The sequence below is a fragment of the Aphis gossypii genome, chromosome X (assembly GCF_020184175.1).
Source record: "Aphis gossypii isolate Hap1 chromosome X, ASM2018417v2, whole genome shotgun sequence".
NCBI lineage: Eukaryota > Metazoa > Arthropoda > Insecta > Hemiptera > Aphididae > Aphis > Aphis gossypii.
In genome coordinates, this window is record NC_065533.1 from 7,973,900 (window position 1) to 7,993,629 (window position 19,730).

Below are 19,730 nucleotides of genomic sequence, written 5' to 3' on the forward strand. Positions count from 1 at the left end.
ACAAATATATACTATCTATGAAATTATATACTAGTAAGTAGTAGTATTTATAATCAATGACATTATATAAAAACAATAAATTGTGGAATAAAAACGAAATGACGCTTAAAAAACGATAATGGGTTTGGTCCAGTATTTCCCCTGACAAGGAGATACAAAAAATAAGCGTTATCAAGTTGTCCACCAAATTTGGGCGACAACTGTCGGAAGGAACTGAGAACCTTTTAAACAAAATATTGTAGGTTATGTTGTTTTCTGCTCACGAGAAACCGCGGTGACTTTATAAAAAAAAACAATACGGATGTGCGTCCCTTGGCCGTTAACGTTTGTCATTGGCCCTTCGTCCGTAGGTGACGCTTGACTACGCGTCTCTTCCAGACGTCAAACGTGCCTCGACGCCTCGTGACATTCTTTTTACTGCCATTTTGTTTCCGCTGTTCACCGTGTTCGGAAGTCGGATCATATCGAATTTTGTCCCGAATTAAATGAATTCAGATACGCGTCTCCTAAAGTCATAACTGTCTGTTGCTAGCACATCGTTGTAGCTAATTTCATTAATTGCTGACGTTCGTCGCGTCTCGTCTCCGAGTTACGACGTTTGTCTGTTCCGGACGCCAAACGTCAAACGTGCCTCGACGCCTCGTGACATTTTTTTTACTGCCATTTTGTTTCCGCTGTTCACCGTGTTCGGATGTCGGATCATATCGAATTTTGTCCCGAATTAAATGAATTCAGATACGCGTCTCCTAAAATCATAACTGTCTGTTGCTAGCACATCGTTGTAGCTAATTTCATTAATTGCTGACGTTCGTCGCGTCTCGTCTCCGAGTTGCGACGTTTGCACGTTTGCTAACCTAACCTTTCGGGTTGGGTCACGTTTACGAGTTTCGCTTATTTGAAGAACCATAGACAATTTTCACTATGAATATATTACATAGCGAAAATTTCGATCTATGCAGGATTTGTCTGTCGGAGCCGGAGTCTAACAGACATATGCAGTTCTTACATATTTTGGGTACTGTTGAAGGAAATTTCGATTTGAAGCAACAGTTTGAAGAACTAATAGGAATCCAAGTATGTACCTAGTACCTACATAGATGATGTGATAACAAAAATAAAATAGAGTTAAGAACAATGAAATTAAATTGATGTTTAAAATTTTTCTTAGATTGAGTCAAACGACAATAAACCAAAAATTGTATGTGATAATTGTTATAAGGCAATCTTTGCCTGGTATGAAATGAAGAAGAAAGCGAAAGAATCTGAAATCGTTATCAATTACATCGCTACGAAAAGAGTAAGTTTTATTATTTATGCCTGCTTAGTTTTTTTATTTTAATTTAATTTATAGGTACTTAACAAGACTTAACGTATCTATTTATGAAATTTATAATTATTTTTTTAAATGCTTTAACATACTATGGTATGTTTTTATAAATTAATATTAGTATATGCCTATGTGTGTTATTAAGCATTGTTAAATTGTAGAAACTTAAGTATAGGTGTTTCTTAGGTATGTATTTCATTTTTGTTTATTCATTTAATGGATGTTTCATTATCATCTATTATCTTTATTTTAAAAGTGAGTACATAGCAAATTTAAGATCAGTGGTTTTCATTTAATTATGTTAGTTAATAGTTTGGTATTTGTGCGTTATCGCGACTACCTCAATGTCGAACGCGACTACCTTGATGTCGAATGCATGTTGTGCAATGCACGTAGTTATACGTTTATAATAATAAAAAACTACCCAAAGCTTGTTAATGTATTTATTGATAATGTTAGCAAAATTATGAGCATCGTTTTTTAACCCTGTGACCTACTTTAGGTGGTGTTGCATAGCAAATCAAGGGATATTTTCGTTTTGGATGTCTGAGCGAGCGAGTGGCAACGCTGACCCCTAATTATCCCTAATAAAATTATAAATAGAATTCAATTGTAAAATGCTAGATTAGAGTGGAACCACGGCATCATTATGACCCCTATTATGTGGTAGTCGCCATAATGCACAAGTACCTATAGTTTTAATATAATAGTACATTTTCTACAAAGGTAATATTTTCTGTAGTTTGGTAATTTTTTTTTTATTACAATTTTTAATTTTAAAATAAATGTTATTATTGCTCAAGAAATGTCGCTGTGCTTTTTATGCTACAGCGACAGCTAATCTTAAAGATGCTCATTGTCATGGTGGCATCCTAATTTGTATTAATAGGTAGTTAAATATTATATCATTCTAGTGTACTTGTGCTCATTTACTAATTAATTGCAAACAAAAAGTTAGGAAAAGTTTATGATATGTATAATAACATATAGTCCAGTCATTTAACGATTTTTACTGGAATTAAATCGGAAAGTTTTGAAATTTTGCAGAAAGGTTGGTTGTGGGTTCCTTATTAACCAAAAAAAAGTCGCAATCGCTCCGAGGTCCGGAAGTGTCCGCCATCTTGGATTTTATGTGCAATTTTTCAGTGTTTTTAAATTATCTTTAAAAAAATTAATTTTATCACAAAAATACCTCTACATAAAAATATTGCTGACAAAATTTACAATAAATATGTATATTTATATATTTTTGTAGCTTAAATAGGTAAACGGTGAAATCCACCTGCGCGTTGAAATATTTGAAGTGCCGCGCTTTAATAGTCTATAATATATTATACAGGTTGCGCGTCTCACTCGTATAAGCTAGAAAACGAAATTTTTAGGTTTTTTGTATGTACTAACATAGTAACATTTCATAACTTATATTGTATACTATTGATAAATAGATATTACGCTTTATGTTTGAAGACAAAGGTACACTATAGTCTATATTTTATTTAGAGTACTTGTATTTAATAATGTATGGTTAATTTTTCAAAATGTTTAGTTCTACAACGTATTATGTATCTTAAATAATGATTAAAATGTTTATTTAGTACACAATTAACAAATATTTTGACATTTATTTTCCAAAATTTCTTAAATCTTGCGACGATGGCATTATTTTCAATCGATTTATTCTATTTATTTTACTAGACATCTATATGAATACCAATTTTTATTAAGTATCCGATTACCGACCAATTTAAAATAAACTGTTATATATTTTCCGCTATTACTAATGATAATTATATTACTGCCATGTTTGTTTGTTTATAAATTTCATTTGTATTGGCGTTGTTACGTTTTTTAGTTTACAATTTAGTCAGACACGTAGCTATACTAGCTACGCCGCACGGTGCAGTACCTATAATATAAACTATAAACGGGCGCAACATCAAATAGGTATCACAACGCGTGGATGGATTTAACATTTCACCTATTTAAGCTACAAAAATATATAAATATACATATTTGTTGTAAATTATGTCAGCAATATTTTTATGTAGAGGTATTCTTGTGATAAAATGAATATTTTTAAAAATAATTTAAAAACACTGAAAAATTGCACATAAAATCCAAGATGGCGGACACTTTCGGACCTCGGAGCGATTGCGACTTTTTTTTGGTTAATCAGGAACCCACAACCAAATTTTCTGCAAAGTTTCAAAACTTTCCGATTTAATTCCTAAAAACACCTTTTTTGAAGCTTAAATGACTGGACTAATATAATAATGACTATTTTGTCCAACTATCTTATGAAGTTACTTATAACTGAAATAAAATATATCTATATTCTATTATTTTACTCTATTTTATAGAAAATCTTTCACTTCAAATTGTGTTAACATTTATTTTTCATTAAAATTATATTTATTCATGTTTACTACATAGGTTTATGGGTACTTCCATATTATCCTGACTACCGCAGTTTATTAAATAACTAAAGAATTTATATGCACATTGTTGACGTTGATTTAACATTTTAAAATTTTAAACAAAAATTAAATAATTATTATTTTTAATTCTTGAAAAAATTGAACTTCCTTTACTGATGATAACAAATTAAAAAAAATTCATATTGATTAGATGTTGTGCCATAGGTAATGTATAGTAAATATTAACTGACAACTACTATGGAAAATAGTACAATTGTTAAAATAAGTATAGACATAAAACAGTTAATTATCTGATGGTAAGATAGATGGATAAATGGATAACCTAACCTTGAATTGGTACTATGCACAGAATATCACTTATCACACATAGACTAATGGGCTGTATAATTAATCTGAAAAATAATTCTTTAGCCATTAGTTTCATTCATAACATGTTCATATTTTACTATTTTAATTTATAATGGCTACCTGTTAAACAGTCTAAAAGAAAATGGAAGGTCTAATTTAACATAATATTTTAATAATGTTAGATGCAGTAAAATAATGCCTGTAATAAGTTTTCTTCTCTTGTACCAAAGCCAGGAAGTTGATGGTCCTCTTGTTCCTATTTCTTGATAACCTAAAAACTCAATTCAATTTTAAAATTTAAATTATTTTAGGTTTTTAACTAAGAAATTAGTATAACAATTGATTTTACAATATTATTTTTAAATTTTTGTGTTATCATTTCTTGAAACAGAAACACTCAGCAAATACTTTGATTTTCAACTTTAAGGTTGTTTCTGATGGAAAATTAGATCTAGATTATACTTAAGGAAGATTAAAATTGAAGTTGATAATTTATAGTATTTTTAAAAATAATTGGGGAAAAAAATATTTAAAAATATTTATTTTAAAACAAGAACAATAAATCTTTAAAATTTCCTTCAAATGTTTATTTAAAAAATATAATATATAATATTAAATTTTGAGTTTTTTGGAATTTTTAACTTTTTTTAGGTATTTATTATTATTATTATTTTTTTTTTTTTTGAAAATATAAAATGTTCCTCTTAAATTATTATTTTACAAATATTAAAAACAAGTGAGCTTAATTCTTTTTATAAGCATTTGAAGTTTAATTTCATATAATTTGAAAAAATCATGATTATTTGGAAATAATTTTGTAGTTAAAAAATATAATTAAAAAATTAACGGAGTTATAATCTGTTACCTCCCTCCCGGCTATGCCACTGCCTACATGTACAAGTATATAGGTATCAAAATGTAATTAATAGGGTGTGGATTTATATATATTTAAAATAAGTATAAGATATGTAAAACAATTATTATTGTTATTATAATTATATATTATACTCTATTCCAAATGAGATCAGCCTTGCGCGGCGAGCAGTTTTTGTCCAGTGGTGGTCAGGTTCCCCCACCTAGTAGTTGTTCGACTGCAGCTCTACCAGCAGCGTAGGCCACGCCCACGCGCACAACTCGGCCACTGAAGGCTGATCTCATTTGAAATAGAGTATAGTATGTTACAGTTTATTACTATTTATTCAATATAGGATCCTCGTCGCCAGCAAAACAATTAGCAACCATGTACTTTTTTAAGTTTCTTATTATGTAAATTCATATCGATTAGGGCACAAAATCTTCTTGCAAATTTTAATTTTCCTAATTCAGTAGGAGTGAAATCACGGCAAGATTGTGTATTGTGCTGCCATTGTAAACATTTTGAATGTATATTTTTAACCAAAGTTTATGGAGACAACAGTGATTTTTTTTCATTTTAGGGAAATATTTAATAAAAATATGTAATAAAAGTAAATATATTAAAATATGTAAGTAAGCTTGAATATGTAAAAATATGTAGTATCATCTATATGAGCTTAAAGGATTCAAATGATCCTTCAGCGTATTTCTATAGAAGAATTGTTCGATTACCATCACTCAACACAAATATGTGTACAGGGGTGATTCTTTTATCTGCTACTATTGTTTCTCGCTTCCTATCCTGATTAATTTCTTTTCTATTCTATGCCAATTGGCGATTACAAAGAATTAGTCCGTTGTCCTTGATTACTGGTTTATGACTACTGTAATACTGTCTATTATCAAAAAAGTACAGTGTAGGTATACTGTTTTTAAAAAATAAATGGGAGTAGTGATTATTAATTTATGTTACAAATAAAAGCTTATTATTGTTTCTTAAGTAAACAGTCTGATATATGTACTACAGTAGTAAAAATTGTTAATTGTTTTAAATCACTGTTGTGTAGACCCTGTAGTGTATTATACTGTACTCACTAAGTCTGTGTGGTGTAGACATGTATTCTATTTACCTTGACTTGATTGTTAAAGTACAGACTTTATCAAAGCATGGTGACATGGCATCAACCACCAATATAATAATATGGTCTACATTTTTTAAATAATTACAATATTGCAGTGATCCCCACTAGAATTTTGGAAATAGTCAAATATTAATTTTGAGTGCTACTATAGCTGCATTGTTGTAGGTACCATTGCAATATTAGATACAAGTTGCATATTTTATTATTATTAAATAAAATAATTTAAATTTTGCTCATTTTTTTTCAATCATACATTTATAATTTCCTGCATAAAATACTTGATATACTTTTTATAGTTAAATTAATATGTATTTCTAACTTGGTAATACAGTTAAATCAGAATTTTTGTAATGCAGTTATGCAAAATATAAGTACTAAAGTACCTAATGATTTATGTATTCAAAAAATTAGAAATATTTCTCCAATAACCCCAGACCTAAAACAACAATACAATTTAAAAGTGGCTCTAATAATATTCTTACTTGAGTTTATTACTTTAATAGAAATTATTTCTAATAAGCAGGGCTCATGTATTCATGCTCTAAAAAATGCCTAAATAAGTATGCACTTATGCACTAAAAATTGGAAAAATATGCATTGAAATATGTATTTATGTGCACTAAAAATCTAAAAATATGTAGATTAAAAAACAAAAATACTGTAAGTAAATTTTGGAATAACAAAAAATGCCCATTCATATTATTAAAATTGTATAAGTTTATTAAAAGTTATATTTTATTATATTAATGTACCCAATTTCAAAAAATAAATTAAAAAATATTTATCAATAATCAATTAAAAAAATATCCAGTCAGTCTAGTCCAGTCAGTACTCGTTTTATCTGCTCTACATGTTCTATTTTTAATAATTTGATGTTGCGAAAACTCCCGCAACTCCCGAAAATTTATGAATAAAAACCTAATAACTTAAATAATATTTCACTTAAAATATGTAGGTACTAAATGTATAAACCATATTTTTAATTTTGTTGCCTGTTGAAGTATTAAAATCTAATATAGAATCCAATATTTTTATTTTTATTGTTCCCAGTTGTAAATTGGAATATTGTTTTAATATTTATCATTCAAATCATCTGGATATTTTTAGAATATCATAATGAAGAATTTGAGTATGCTATACATTTTCTGAAATGGCATTTATTTGATCATTTATTATAGAGCAACTAGAAATATTATAGTCCTACTTAATTGTATTATCAAAATATTAACCATATTGACTGGAATAATAATTAACAAGTCAATAATTCATATAAATTGCAACAAAAATTGTATAGAGTTGATCGAGGAACAGATGTATAAACTGAAATCCGAGCTGAAATCAAAATGTTTATAAATAATGATAACATGAATTATTTATTGTAGTTTGTACGTATAACTGTGTGACCAGAATTGGACTTAACACATAAAAATCCCAGTTTGACTACCTAAAGACTTTCCAAAACCAAGAAATTTTGAGCAGCTATAACTCGCCAACAGATCAATGAAAATTAAAAATTTTAGCATGAAAATTCATGAAAAAAATGGCTTTATTAATATAAGTTACCATTTGAAAAATCAAAAGTTGATAGTTCTTTTACTATTAAATATATGAGTGAAAAAAATTAAAATTTTATATAGGTAGTTGTAGAAAAACATGTATCTAAAAATTAAAAAAAAAAAGCGGGCAAGTGGGTACTGTTCTGCTGTACATTAGGGGGTCGGGTGGACCTCGGACTAGGGTAGGTTAAATTTGAATGCAATGATAGGTATCATCGTATACGATAAACGATTCTGAACGAAGATGATTTGTCAGCCTAGGATATAATTTCCAGTGGTTGGTGAAAAAGGTTTTAAAAAAATGTTTTAATGGCCTGAATACACCAAAATTTAAGTTCTTTTATAATTATTGTAAGCTAAACTTATGAAAAATCTTGTATTAAATTTTCAACTCTTAGCTACCTATACAAACATTTATATGAATTATACCTACAAAATAATTTACAAATATTCATGATTTAGACGAATTTTTGTCAATATTTTAACTTCAAATGCTAATTAAAAAACATTGTGCGCCTATGTATTCTTATAATTTTTTAATCACTATAAGAATAACTTATTAGGAACTTTGTATTAAACTTTCAAGTATTTTGACTGGGCCAAAAAAAATTTATTGACACTTCATAAAAAAAATTTTCGGTTGTCATTAAATAGCTCAAAGAAAGTCAAAATATTTTGAAAATTAAATCATGTAAAGAAAATGCCAATCTAAGTAACTGGTAAAATTTTCAAGTATCTACGACTTATACTTTTTGAATAATAACAAATATTTAAAATCGTTTGAGGATAAATCGTTATCGTCACGCGATTTCGTAAAAATTTAAAATTCAAATGCACTTAAAAATTTTCCTATAGTGATGCTTCGAGTTTTCTTTATAGCTACTTGAAGAAAAACCTATTGAAAACTTAGTTTTGTATTTTTAATCCTTAGTTTTATAAACACAAAACATTTTATAATTTTTCAACTTCAAAATTACTTGCAAATTTTCTCGTTTTCAACAGATTTCGTAAAAGTTTGAACTCTAAAGCTTATAAAAAAAATTGTGATTAACGATTTAAAATTTTTTTTTAGGTATAATAAGAACAACTCATAAGGAACCTTGTATTAAATTTTCAAGTTTTTTTGGTCATTCAAAATTTTTTTAGCGACACTTCAAAAAAAATTCGCATAAAAATCGAAAATTTTAGTGGTCTATAAATAACTCAAAAAAAGTCTAAATTTTTTAAAAATTTAACTGTATATAGATAAAAATAACAAACATTTGGTGAAAATTTCAAGTATTTACAGTGATGAGTTTTTGAATTACAACCATATAATAAAATCGATTCAGTCGAAAACTGGTTTTGCGTAAAAATTCCCGTTAAAAAAAAAAACATACATCATTGTAAAATCAATACATTCATCACTCCGTTCAGAATCTAAAATTAGAAAAAAAATCTATATTTTTTGAAATAATGAGTGTTGTTTGATAAATAATCCTGTACAACATTATACATTTAAATCCATACCCTAGTAATTGATAATCAAGTACCTAATTATTTTGAATTTTGAACAATGTAGATATTTACATTGTTTTCTGAAAGCATTAATTTATAAATTGTGTACCTATTTATCCCACTATTTAATTAGATATAATTATACTAAGTATCTATCAGTCTATCATTTTTTGAAAAAAAAATAATAATAATAATTTTGGATATTTAAGGTGTGTAAATAGTAAATTGTACATCAAATACAAAATTAAATTATATACTATGATGATATAGATTACAATTCAGAAATGTGCATTCATAAATAGATACCTTATAGACGGAGGTAGTAGAGATAATCCAGATGATTCTTAATTTCTAACAAGTAGTCTTATAAATATATGGGTTAGGCTAGGATCATAATAGGTAGTCTTGGAAATATTTGAGCAGTCAAGATAACACTGACTTAATGAGTATATTACTGTGTCTACACTGATTGTATTATACTATATAATTATGTATCTTACTGTTGGTGTACTTGACTTAACAGATGGATATTAACTCACACAATATTTGAAGTTTTAGTTTGAGTTAAATTAATTGTGGCTACATTAAAATTATTATTTGATGAAAAACCAAAATAACCAAAATATGATGGTAATTAAGTAGTTCAATAGAATTATTTGCATTTGTTGTATTTGTAGTTTTATTAAAAATATATAATACCAATCACATGATTTAATAAAAAAATTTAACTGTAATTAGCAAAAAAGTGTCGGTAATTAAATATAATAATATAATAATAATAATTGAAACTCTTAATTTTTTCAAAATATATTTTTAAGTGTAAAATTTTTATTTTTATTTTTTAATTTTGTTTTATTTTAGTTAAATTTTTTTGTGTACCAATAGGTTAGCTTACAGGTTATAAGTTCTCATTTAAATAATATAATTGTGTTTTGGGGTAATTTTTGAAAATGCATCAGGTAAAAAAAAGTCACATCCAAAGTACTAATTATGTTTTTAGTTTTTTTATTGATTGATTGGCTATGTATAACTAGTTAGGATGTCAATAATTTAAACAAAAAATGCTCTATAACTCCAAAAGGTCGAGCATAAGGTGCTCTTAAGAATGACTTAATAAATTTACTTAGATAATTAAAAACAATTTTATTTATAAATATAATAGTGAATAAGCGTAATGTTTGATAGGCATGTATGATCGACAAAAAAGTGAAAAAGCATTTGTTTTATATATGAATAACACAAACAGTATAATATCTTACGCAATAAATTTAATTATAGCAAAAACCCCACAATATAATTTTGAATGTTATACAAATTTTTTTAAAAATCTAAAATATGAGAATAATGCTCACTTATACCTACCTAGTACAAAACTACAATATAAGACTTAAAATATGAAAAAAGACCTGCAAATGAAAAAAATGCAAAATTAAATTAGTAGGTATATTAGGTAATATAATAATAATAGGTATGTTTTGTATCAAAAAAGCATGAAACAAATTTTTAGCTAAGATAACTTTGTATAGTATCTAAAAGGAAAAAAAGTGCAAACGTCATGAACATCCTAACTATAGTTATAATGCAAAAACTAAGTACCTATTTCATTTAACCATAAAATATCACATTAAAACAATTTTTTTAAACAAGATTTGCCTATTTTTCTATGAGAATTAATTGATAAGTAATGATATTCCTTGAAAACATGAAATTTTTCAATGTTATTAAGTTTTTACTAAAATAATAATATATTAACTAATATTTGTAATCTAATAAAATTTTTAATCAAAATATGCTAAAAGAAATAGAAAAATATTCTTTAATAAGTTAAAAATTTCTTATTTTCAAAATAAAAAATTCCAGACACAATAATGTATTTTAAATAGTTTTTATTTATGCACAAGAAAATTATTGGGGAAATTTAAAATAATACACCGAAGTATTAACTAGTTTTTAAAAACCTACTTTTCTAAAAATACTTTTCAAAAGTTTGCATTATTTTTTGAACAGTGGTTCAGCGGTTGGTAATAATTATATATTAAATATTAGTTATTTGGTTAGGTAGTCGCGATTAACTGAAGACGGCGGTTAGATCAGTGGTAGTCGTGGCATCCACCGGTAGTCAGGATAACCAAAAAGTACTAAAAAATGCTATCTTAATAATTTAAAAAAACTAAATTACTTAAGTAATCGAGGAAAACCCAGTTTTTCTCTTGGGATACCACGGTTAAGATAGGAAGTTGGGAAGATAAGATTAAAAAATATGCTAGAATAGTAGAATCAAATAGTCATTGGCAGGAATTAACATAAGATAGAGATAGGTATGGTTTTGAATAGCAGTAACCAAAAAAGAAAAAGAAATTGTCTACAAGATTTTTTGAAATTTTATAATTTTTGAACAAAAAAAATAACTTTCCATTTAATTAAAATTTTATGTTGTAAAAATACACACATTTAAATAAATTGATTTGTATTTAAAATATCTACCTATTAGAATAAATTATGCTTTTATATTTTTAAGTTTCAGTAAAATACGTATGAGGAACATTGTTGCTATATAAATTTTTACTCATCTATAAAAAAAATGAGCATTTTTGTGATTCTAACAAATGTTTTTATTTTTGTTTTTAGTTTGGTGTAAATAATCCTGGAACATCTAAGGCGTCTAACTCATCGGCAACATTGAGAGATAGAAAATCAATTAAAAATGATGTTAATTTAAATGCTAGTACGAGTAGAGCTAGTACGAGTAGAGCTAGTACTAGTAGAGCTAGCACTAGTATGGCTATTACTAGTAGAGCTAGCACTAGTAGAGCTAGTACTAGTAGAGATAATACTAGTATAGCTAGTACTAGTAGAGCTAGCACTAGTAGAGCTAGTACTAGTAGAGCTAGCACTAGTAGAGATAATACTAGTATAGCAAGTACTAGTAGAGCTAGCACTAGAAGAGCTAATACTAGTATGGCTAGTACTAGTAGAGCTAGCACTAGTATGGCTAGTACTAGTAGAGCAAGCACTAGTAGAGCTAGCACCAGTAGAAGTTACTATAATCATGGTCATTCTAGTCGTACTATTTTAACTACTATTTCAAATGTAGAATCTGTTGTTGAGGAGTCTAATGATGACTGCATTGAAATACAAAATTCAGTCAATACAGTTGAATCTGAAAACTACAGTGGACATGAGATTGAAGAAAGCAAACTTGACATTAACTATACTGATATTGAATTACTTAGTACAACTAGCCATGAATCTATTGTTTTTAGTATTAAAAATGAAGACCTGAGTGAAGATGAATCTGATGATAATTCATTCTTCCCAGAAGCAAAACATCTGCCTCAAACAAGTAGATATATTAATAATCAAAATGGGAATGAAAATAAAAAATTATATTACTGTAACATTTGTCAAAAGGACAATGTTCTGGATCATAATTGTTTTGAATACAATAAAAATTTTTCTACCTGCTTGGTACCTAATTGTAACATATTATCAAGATCAATAGATGATTTTATGCCACATTATCAACTACATATTGGTATGTCTTCTTCAGCAGTTATGTGTAAACGCTGTTATCAAGAAATAGAAAAATCTGACTTTAGTGCCAATGGCTGTCACGTACAGTGTCGTAAAGTTAATCCATTTAAATGTTATACATGCAATATTATATTTAATAATATGGCAGAATTTGCCTTCCATAAATTAAAAAAACATAATGGCCGATTGATGGACTCAGAGGGTAATTATTTATGTTTATATTGTGAAGAATATTCTACAGAGCTTCCAGATGTTATTGGTCATATTAAGAATTGTCTTGAAGGTCAGTCGAAAAATGTACCACATACCATCCGTATCCAATTGCCTGCTATAGGTGAAACATATTCTATTGCAAAAAACACTCAGAAGAAAAATGCACCGGTACAAAGTAAAAAAAGAATAAGAAAAACTTTTCATATACACCAAAAATGTCACTTTTTACTTGCTTAAAACCTTCTTGTAATCTCATCTACCAATCTTCTACAGCATTCAAAAACCATCATCGTCAACATTCTGGAATTAAAACAGGATACTTGATGTGTTGGCAATGTTGTAATGGATTTAAAGATTTGAATGGCCTTAGACTTCATCAAGCAAGAGATAATTGTCCTACCCCTGGAATATTCAAATGCGATAAATGCCCAGAAAATTTTGATGATATTGAAAGTTTAAGTGTACATAAATATACTTTGCATAATGGTAAATTCATAGCGGCCGTAAGAAAAAAGATTATTAAGTGTCCATTTTGTAAACTGGAAACTAAAGTTAAAGGTTTTAAATCTCATCTGATTGCATGTGAAAAGAAGATTAAAAGTATCAAAACAACTAATTGTACTACTAACAACTTGGAAGATGCTTATAAATGTGGTATATGCGATAAGACTTTTGGTGCAGCTGTATCCTTATCAAATCATTTAAGAGTTCACAAACCACGTGCATATCGCAAATCAGTAATGTAATATTGAAAAAAAGAATAAGTAAATTATCTTTAAATGAAAAACATCTTGAGTCCAACTCAAAAGAACTGATTGTCAGTGGAAAGATAACTATTACTAAACTAAGGTTAAATGTTAAATTATCTATTTTAATTTAGCTTAATTTTCTATACTCTCATATATATTTTTTTTTTTTTACTTTATAATGAGCTTTATAATGTATATTTGAATATTTTTTAAACAGTTATAACATTTGTTTTAATCATGGAAAATAATTTGTTCCATATATTTTTGAAGTTATCTATTAGTTTCTTAAGTAACCCAACTAAATTCCATTAAAATAAGAAAATTAGATTAAGTTTTTTAAATATATAAGTTATTGTCAATGATATTCAAACATTATTAAAAATTAAACAGTGATTAAAAGGATTCACAATTTGCTTCAAACATGACACTGAAAAAAAGTAATAACGACATCATCTTATTGAAAACATCTTTAATTTGTTATACTGTAATTATAATCGTGTAACTAATTAACTGATTGTATTAAGAAAATTATCTTCAGTGACCTAACCTTACAAGACACAATAATTTTTTTATGCTAGGGCTTAATAAAATTGTTTGTTCTATGTTTTATTTTATATATTTTCTACTTTATTATTATTTTTTTTTACTTTATAATGTATATTTGAATATTTTTTAAATAGTTATAACATTTTTTTTAATCATGAAAAATAATTTGTTCCATATATTTTTGAAGTTATCTATTAGTTTATTAGGTAACCCAACTAAATTCCATTAAAATAAGAAAATTAGATTAAGTTTTTTAAATATATAAGTTACTGTCAATGATATTCAAACATTAGGTATTAAAAATGATTAAACAGTTATTAAAAGGATTCACAATTTGCTTCAAACATGACACTGAAAAAAAGTAATAACGACATTATCTTATTGAAAACATCTTTAATTTGTTATACTGTAATTATAATCGTGTAACTAATTAACTGATTGTATTAAGAAAATTATCTTCAGTGACCTAACCTTACAAGACACAATAATTTTTTTATGCTAGGGCTTAATAAAATTGTTTGTTCTATGTTTTATTTTATATATTTTCTACTTTATTATTATTTTTTTTTACTTTATAATGTATATTTGAATATTTTTTAAATAGTTATAACATTTTTTTTTAATCATGAAAAATAATTTGTTCCATATATTTTTGAAGTTATCTATTAGTTTATTAGGTAACCCAACTAAATTCCATTAAAATAAGAAAATTAGATTAAGCTTTTTAAATATATAAGTTACTGTCAATGATATTCAAACATTATTAAAAATGATTAAACAGTTATTAAAAGGATTCAAAATTTGCTTCAATCAAACATGACACTGAAAAAAAAGGAATAACTACATCATCTTATGAAAACATCTTGAATTTTTTATATTTTAATTATTATTGTGTAACTAATTAATTGATTGTATTAAAAAATTATCTTCAGTGACTTAACCTTAAGAGACAATAATTTTTTTATGCTAGGGTTTAATAAAATTGATTGTTCTATGTTTTATTTTATATTTCTATGCAGTACATTAATTTTTTTCTTTTTAATATTGTATATTTGAATATTTTTTTTATTAAATATACCTAACACTTTTAAACTTTGGAATATAATCTGTTTCATACCTATATTTTTTAAATTTTAAATTGGTAGAAAGAGTCGGCAATAAAATTTGCAAATTTGCGTTAAAATGAGGATATTATATTATGTTCTTTAATACATAAGTTACTATCAATGATATTCAAACATTATTAAAAATTAAACAATGATTAAAAGGATTCACAATTTGCTTCAAACATGACACTGAAAAAAAGTAATAACGACATCATCTTATTGAAAACATCTTTAATTTGTTATACTGTAATTATAATCGTGTAACTAATTAACTGATTGTATTAAGAAAATTATCTTCAGTGACCTAACCTTACAAGACACAATAATTTTTTTATGCTAGGGCTTAATAAAATTGTTTCTTCTATGTTTTATTTTATATATTTTCTACTTTATTATTATTTTTTTTTACTTTATAATGTATATTTGAATATTTTTTTTATTAAATATACCTAACACTTTTAAACTTTGGAATATAATCTGTTTCATACCTATATTTTTTAAATTTTAAATTGGTAGAAAGAGTCGGCAACAAAATTTGCGTTAAAATGAGGATATTATATTATGTTCTTTAATACATAAGTTACTATCAATGATATTCATACATTATTTAAAATGGGTAGACTATGTTGAATTATTGCATTTTTTTTTTATGGATTGATGTTATTAGTAAATAATTTTAATAGTAAATGCTTAATTATAACAGACAGTGATACAAAAACTTAATAAAAAATAATTATTTTTATGATTTGTCATTATTATTGATAAAAATCATGCAACCAATAACAAAACATAAGACTTTTATAGCTAATTTAGCTAAAAATAATAGATCATAAATTACTAGTTAAAAATAATTGTGTATTAGAAATGTATTACTGTTATTTCAGAAGAATTTAATACTATAGTATTATATAATCATTTATTTGAATATCATTTATTATCTATCACATTATAAACTGTAATTGCATTTTTAATAGTAAAGCTGCTTAGCTAAATGACAAGTATATTTATTAATATTTAGTAGTATCATCTATTGAATTTTTAAGATTCTATATCACTGCTGTTTTCAGCTCCTTTACGAAGAGTGATGGTATATTTTTTAATTGAGGACATTTTTAAAGCTAATGTTCTTTACAAGAAAAAATTTCAATTCTATCAAAGAATATTTTATAAAATAAAAAAAACCATTATTTTCTATGCCTAAAATAATATTTCAAAATATTATTTTTTGTTAATTTTTAATTTTTCTTCTTTTCATATATAATTTCTATATTAATTGTTTTCATTATTTTTTCCAAGCATTTTGCTGGAAATTGTCTCATTCATTTTTTTCTTGTCCATCTTTAACTAATTTTATAATATTAATATTTATTTTTATTTAAAATTAATTTTTAAAAGGTGGACAACGGAGTGGACAAGTTGATAACTTGTGTCATTTTAGGTTAGGTTATGTCAAGACTGTCAAGTTAATAATTAACAAACAATATGCTTTTTTAACTCTTTAAGTTAAAATTAGTAAACTTTGCATTTTTATCATAATTAGTCATACTTAATATAGTGCAATTGTAAAACTTAAATTTTTTTTTTTTAATAATAACATAACATTTATCCAATAATTACATTTTTATTTAAATTAAATTATTAAATTAAGTAATACATAATCTTTTATTTGAATTTAAAATAATTTTATAAAGCTTTAAAAATCAATTTAAAAAAAATAATAATAACACAACACTTCAATAACTTATGGAATATGCGGCCCTTATATGTATGCGAAAACATACCAGTGGCATTGAAGTTCAACAGACAACTGCAGAAGGAATTGAATATGGTGACAGCCAATAAATTCATAAAAAGCCGGAAAATTCAATGGCTAAGACATGTAATGCAAAATATTGCAGGTACAGCGATTAGGTTAGAGTACTAGACTGAAAGTCAAAAGATAAAAAAACACGGGGTCGCTCTCTGAAAACAGATCAATGTAATGGACCAAGTTGTCTATCTTTTAATTTTTTTAACATCATATATTTTATATGTATTATTTGTATGTATTATTTTAATTATATATTTTATATCATACATTTTAAAAATGTTGTATTGTTAATATTATTTTAATTTCTAATGTATTCATCACTTTAGTTTGCTAATTTTATAAGATAAATTATATTTTTTAATTATTAATATTACTCTCTATCTCTAACACAAGCTGTAATAGCTTAAAAGAGATAGATAATCATGTTAAATATTTGAATTTATTTGTATTCTATGTAATTTATAATGGTTTAATAATAAAAAAAAAATATTAAGTATCTATGAAAAAAATAACTAATGTTTAATTAAATGGACTAAATTCAACTTAACATTTTCAACTTTAATAAAAAAGTATAAAATTAATAATTTTTTTTTGTCAGAATTTATGCAATTTAAAAAAAAAAAATTAACAGCTCGATGTATTCAATTCTCATTAACGATGTATTGCATATGATATATATTGATGATGTCGCAATCACATAATATGTAACTTAGGGCTCGGATTTATATGTAAATTCATATTTTTATTGTGACTTGGTAAATTAATTTAGGTAAGTGATAAATTCGTTTCAATGGATTTCCAATTGAATGAACTATATTTTATTTTACATATTTTAACATATTTTGCCATAATTACGTATTTTTGCATGTTTCTCAACAGTTCCATTTTTTCCTTCATATTTCGACAATTTATTCATTTGCGTTTTATTAATAATTATTAATAAATAGGTACGACTGCATTTTTCGATACAGACAATTTTTCATGTTTCCAAAAGTACCAATTATTCATAGTAACAAATGTTCGATATTTATGACTTCGATAAATGATAGATAACGATTGAAAATTTAAAAAGCATGTTATCATAAATTGTAATCATGATAATTAGTATTTTAATTTTTTTTTAACTTTGTTTATTTATTTTTTATAATTTTTAATAATTTTGCTATTTATAATATAATTTGTTTCATTAGGAACTCATATGGAGATATTATATAATTAAATATTAATAAATAAATCATATTAGTAAAATACATATTTTTAGTTTTTTAGCACATATTTATGTACATATTTTGATAGCATAAATACATATAAATCCGAGCCCTTGTTGTTACTTACTAAAACATACCTTAACTAAATATACGTTCAGCAATTTCAATTTTGTGTGTTTAATTTAAGAAGATTGAAAGAGGTGATTTCTGTTTTTGTCTAACACACGCACAACATAAGATTATAGATGTTCTGTGTCCAACGTACCGATTGGTATAATAAATATAATATAAGAATTCTGAAAACAAATTTGAATTTGTGGTCATGTTTACTTGAGATTAACCTTCACACTTTTTTGATTCAAACTGTCCAAAAATTAAAATATGTAAATTTTTCAATTAATTTTTTTTTTGATATACCTTTTTAGGATTTTATTTTTTGAGGGGGAGGTAGGATAAAATCAAAAATGTGGAAAGGTCTGAGTATCTCAAGTAAACTTGACTAAAACTTCAAATCTGATTTTAGAATTATTATTCATTATATCAGTCGGTAAGTTGGACAAATAACACGTTAATAATTCTGCCTTGCACGCACAGATATACCTATATCTGTGGTTGCGCGTGTGTTAGACAAAGACAGTTAATCACCGTTTCCAATCCCATTAAATGGTTGAGTGACCTATTTTTAAATTTAAAAGTAAGAAGTAAGAACATGTGTGTTCTCTAGTTTAATTTTTAAGTGAGTTATGACTTATGACTTATAATTTATGAGTATGTAAAATATTAATATTGTAAAATTCTTATATCCACTTAAAAATTAAAGTGTCGTAAAATAACCAACTAGAGAACACAGATAATGTTCTCAACATTGAATTTGATAATAGCATGATTCACACTAAAATTTAAGCTAACAATATAAAATTGAACTGATGGATGTACATCAGGCACGGCACTAGAATTTTTTTCCAGGGGAGGCAGAGTGGGGCAAATATTTTTTTTACGTGGGCTAAAATTTTTCAACAAATACTGAGGTTATTTTAATGAAATATAAATATTTTCGTATCATATAACATAATATAGCTATTATCTATATAGTACATACGTTTTATATTGTATGCTCTAAGAGTCTAAACAGATAATATATACAAACTTTTGAATAGTTAAAAATGTTTTAAGAATAATGTCAAATATTTTTTTTTGTACCTTATGTAATAAAATGTCTAATCACAGACCTTCAACAACTATATTCATAATGATGACATGATACATAAAAATGATAAGTTCTTTATGACTTTAATATTACATACCTTTGTGAATGAATAATTATGTTTCTTTTACTTACCTACATTTCATAAATATAAATTAAAGTAATTGTGTTTAGTAATGAACAATTTGTTTCAATCA

At 25.7% G+C, this 19,730-nt stretch overlaps 1 protein-coding gene across 1 annotated transcript; it reads left to right on the plus strand.

The window, feature by feature from the left end:
• The first annotated feature begins 268 nt into the window (after positions 1–268).
• LOC114126044 (zinc finger protein 271-like) lies at positions 269–16,053 on the plus strand. Its single transcript, XM_027989916.2, is given in 4 exon segments — positions 269–1,074; positions 1,169–1,297; positions 11,792–13,087; positions 13,090–16,053. Coding segments are annotated over 4 exon segments (2,145 nt in total). The 5' UTR covers positions 269–921; the 3' UTR covers positions 13,657–16,053.
• Positions 16,054–19,730: the final 3,677 nt, after the last annotated feature.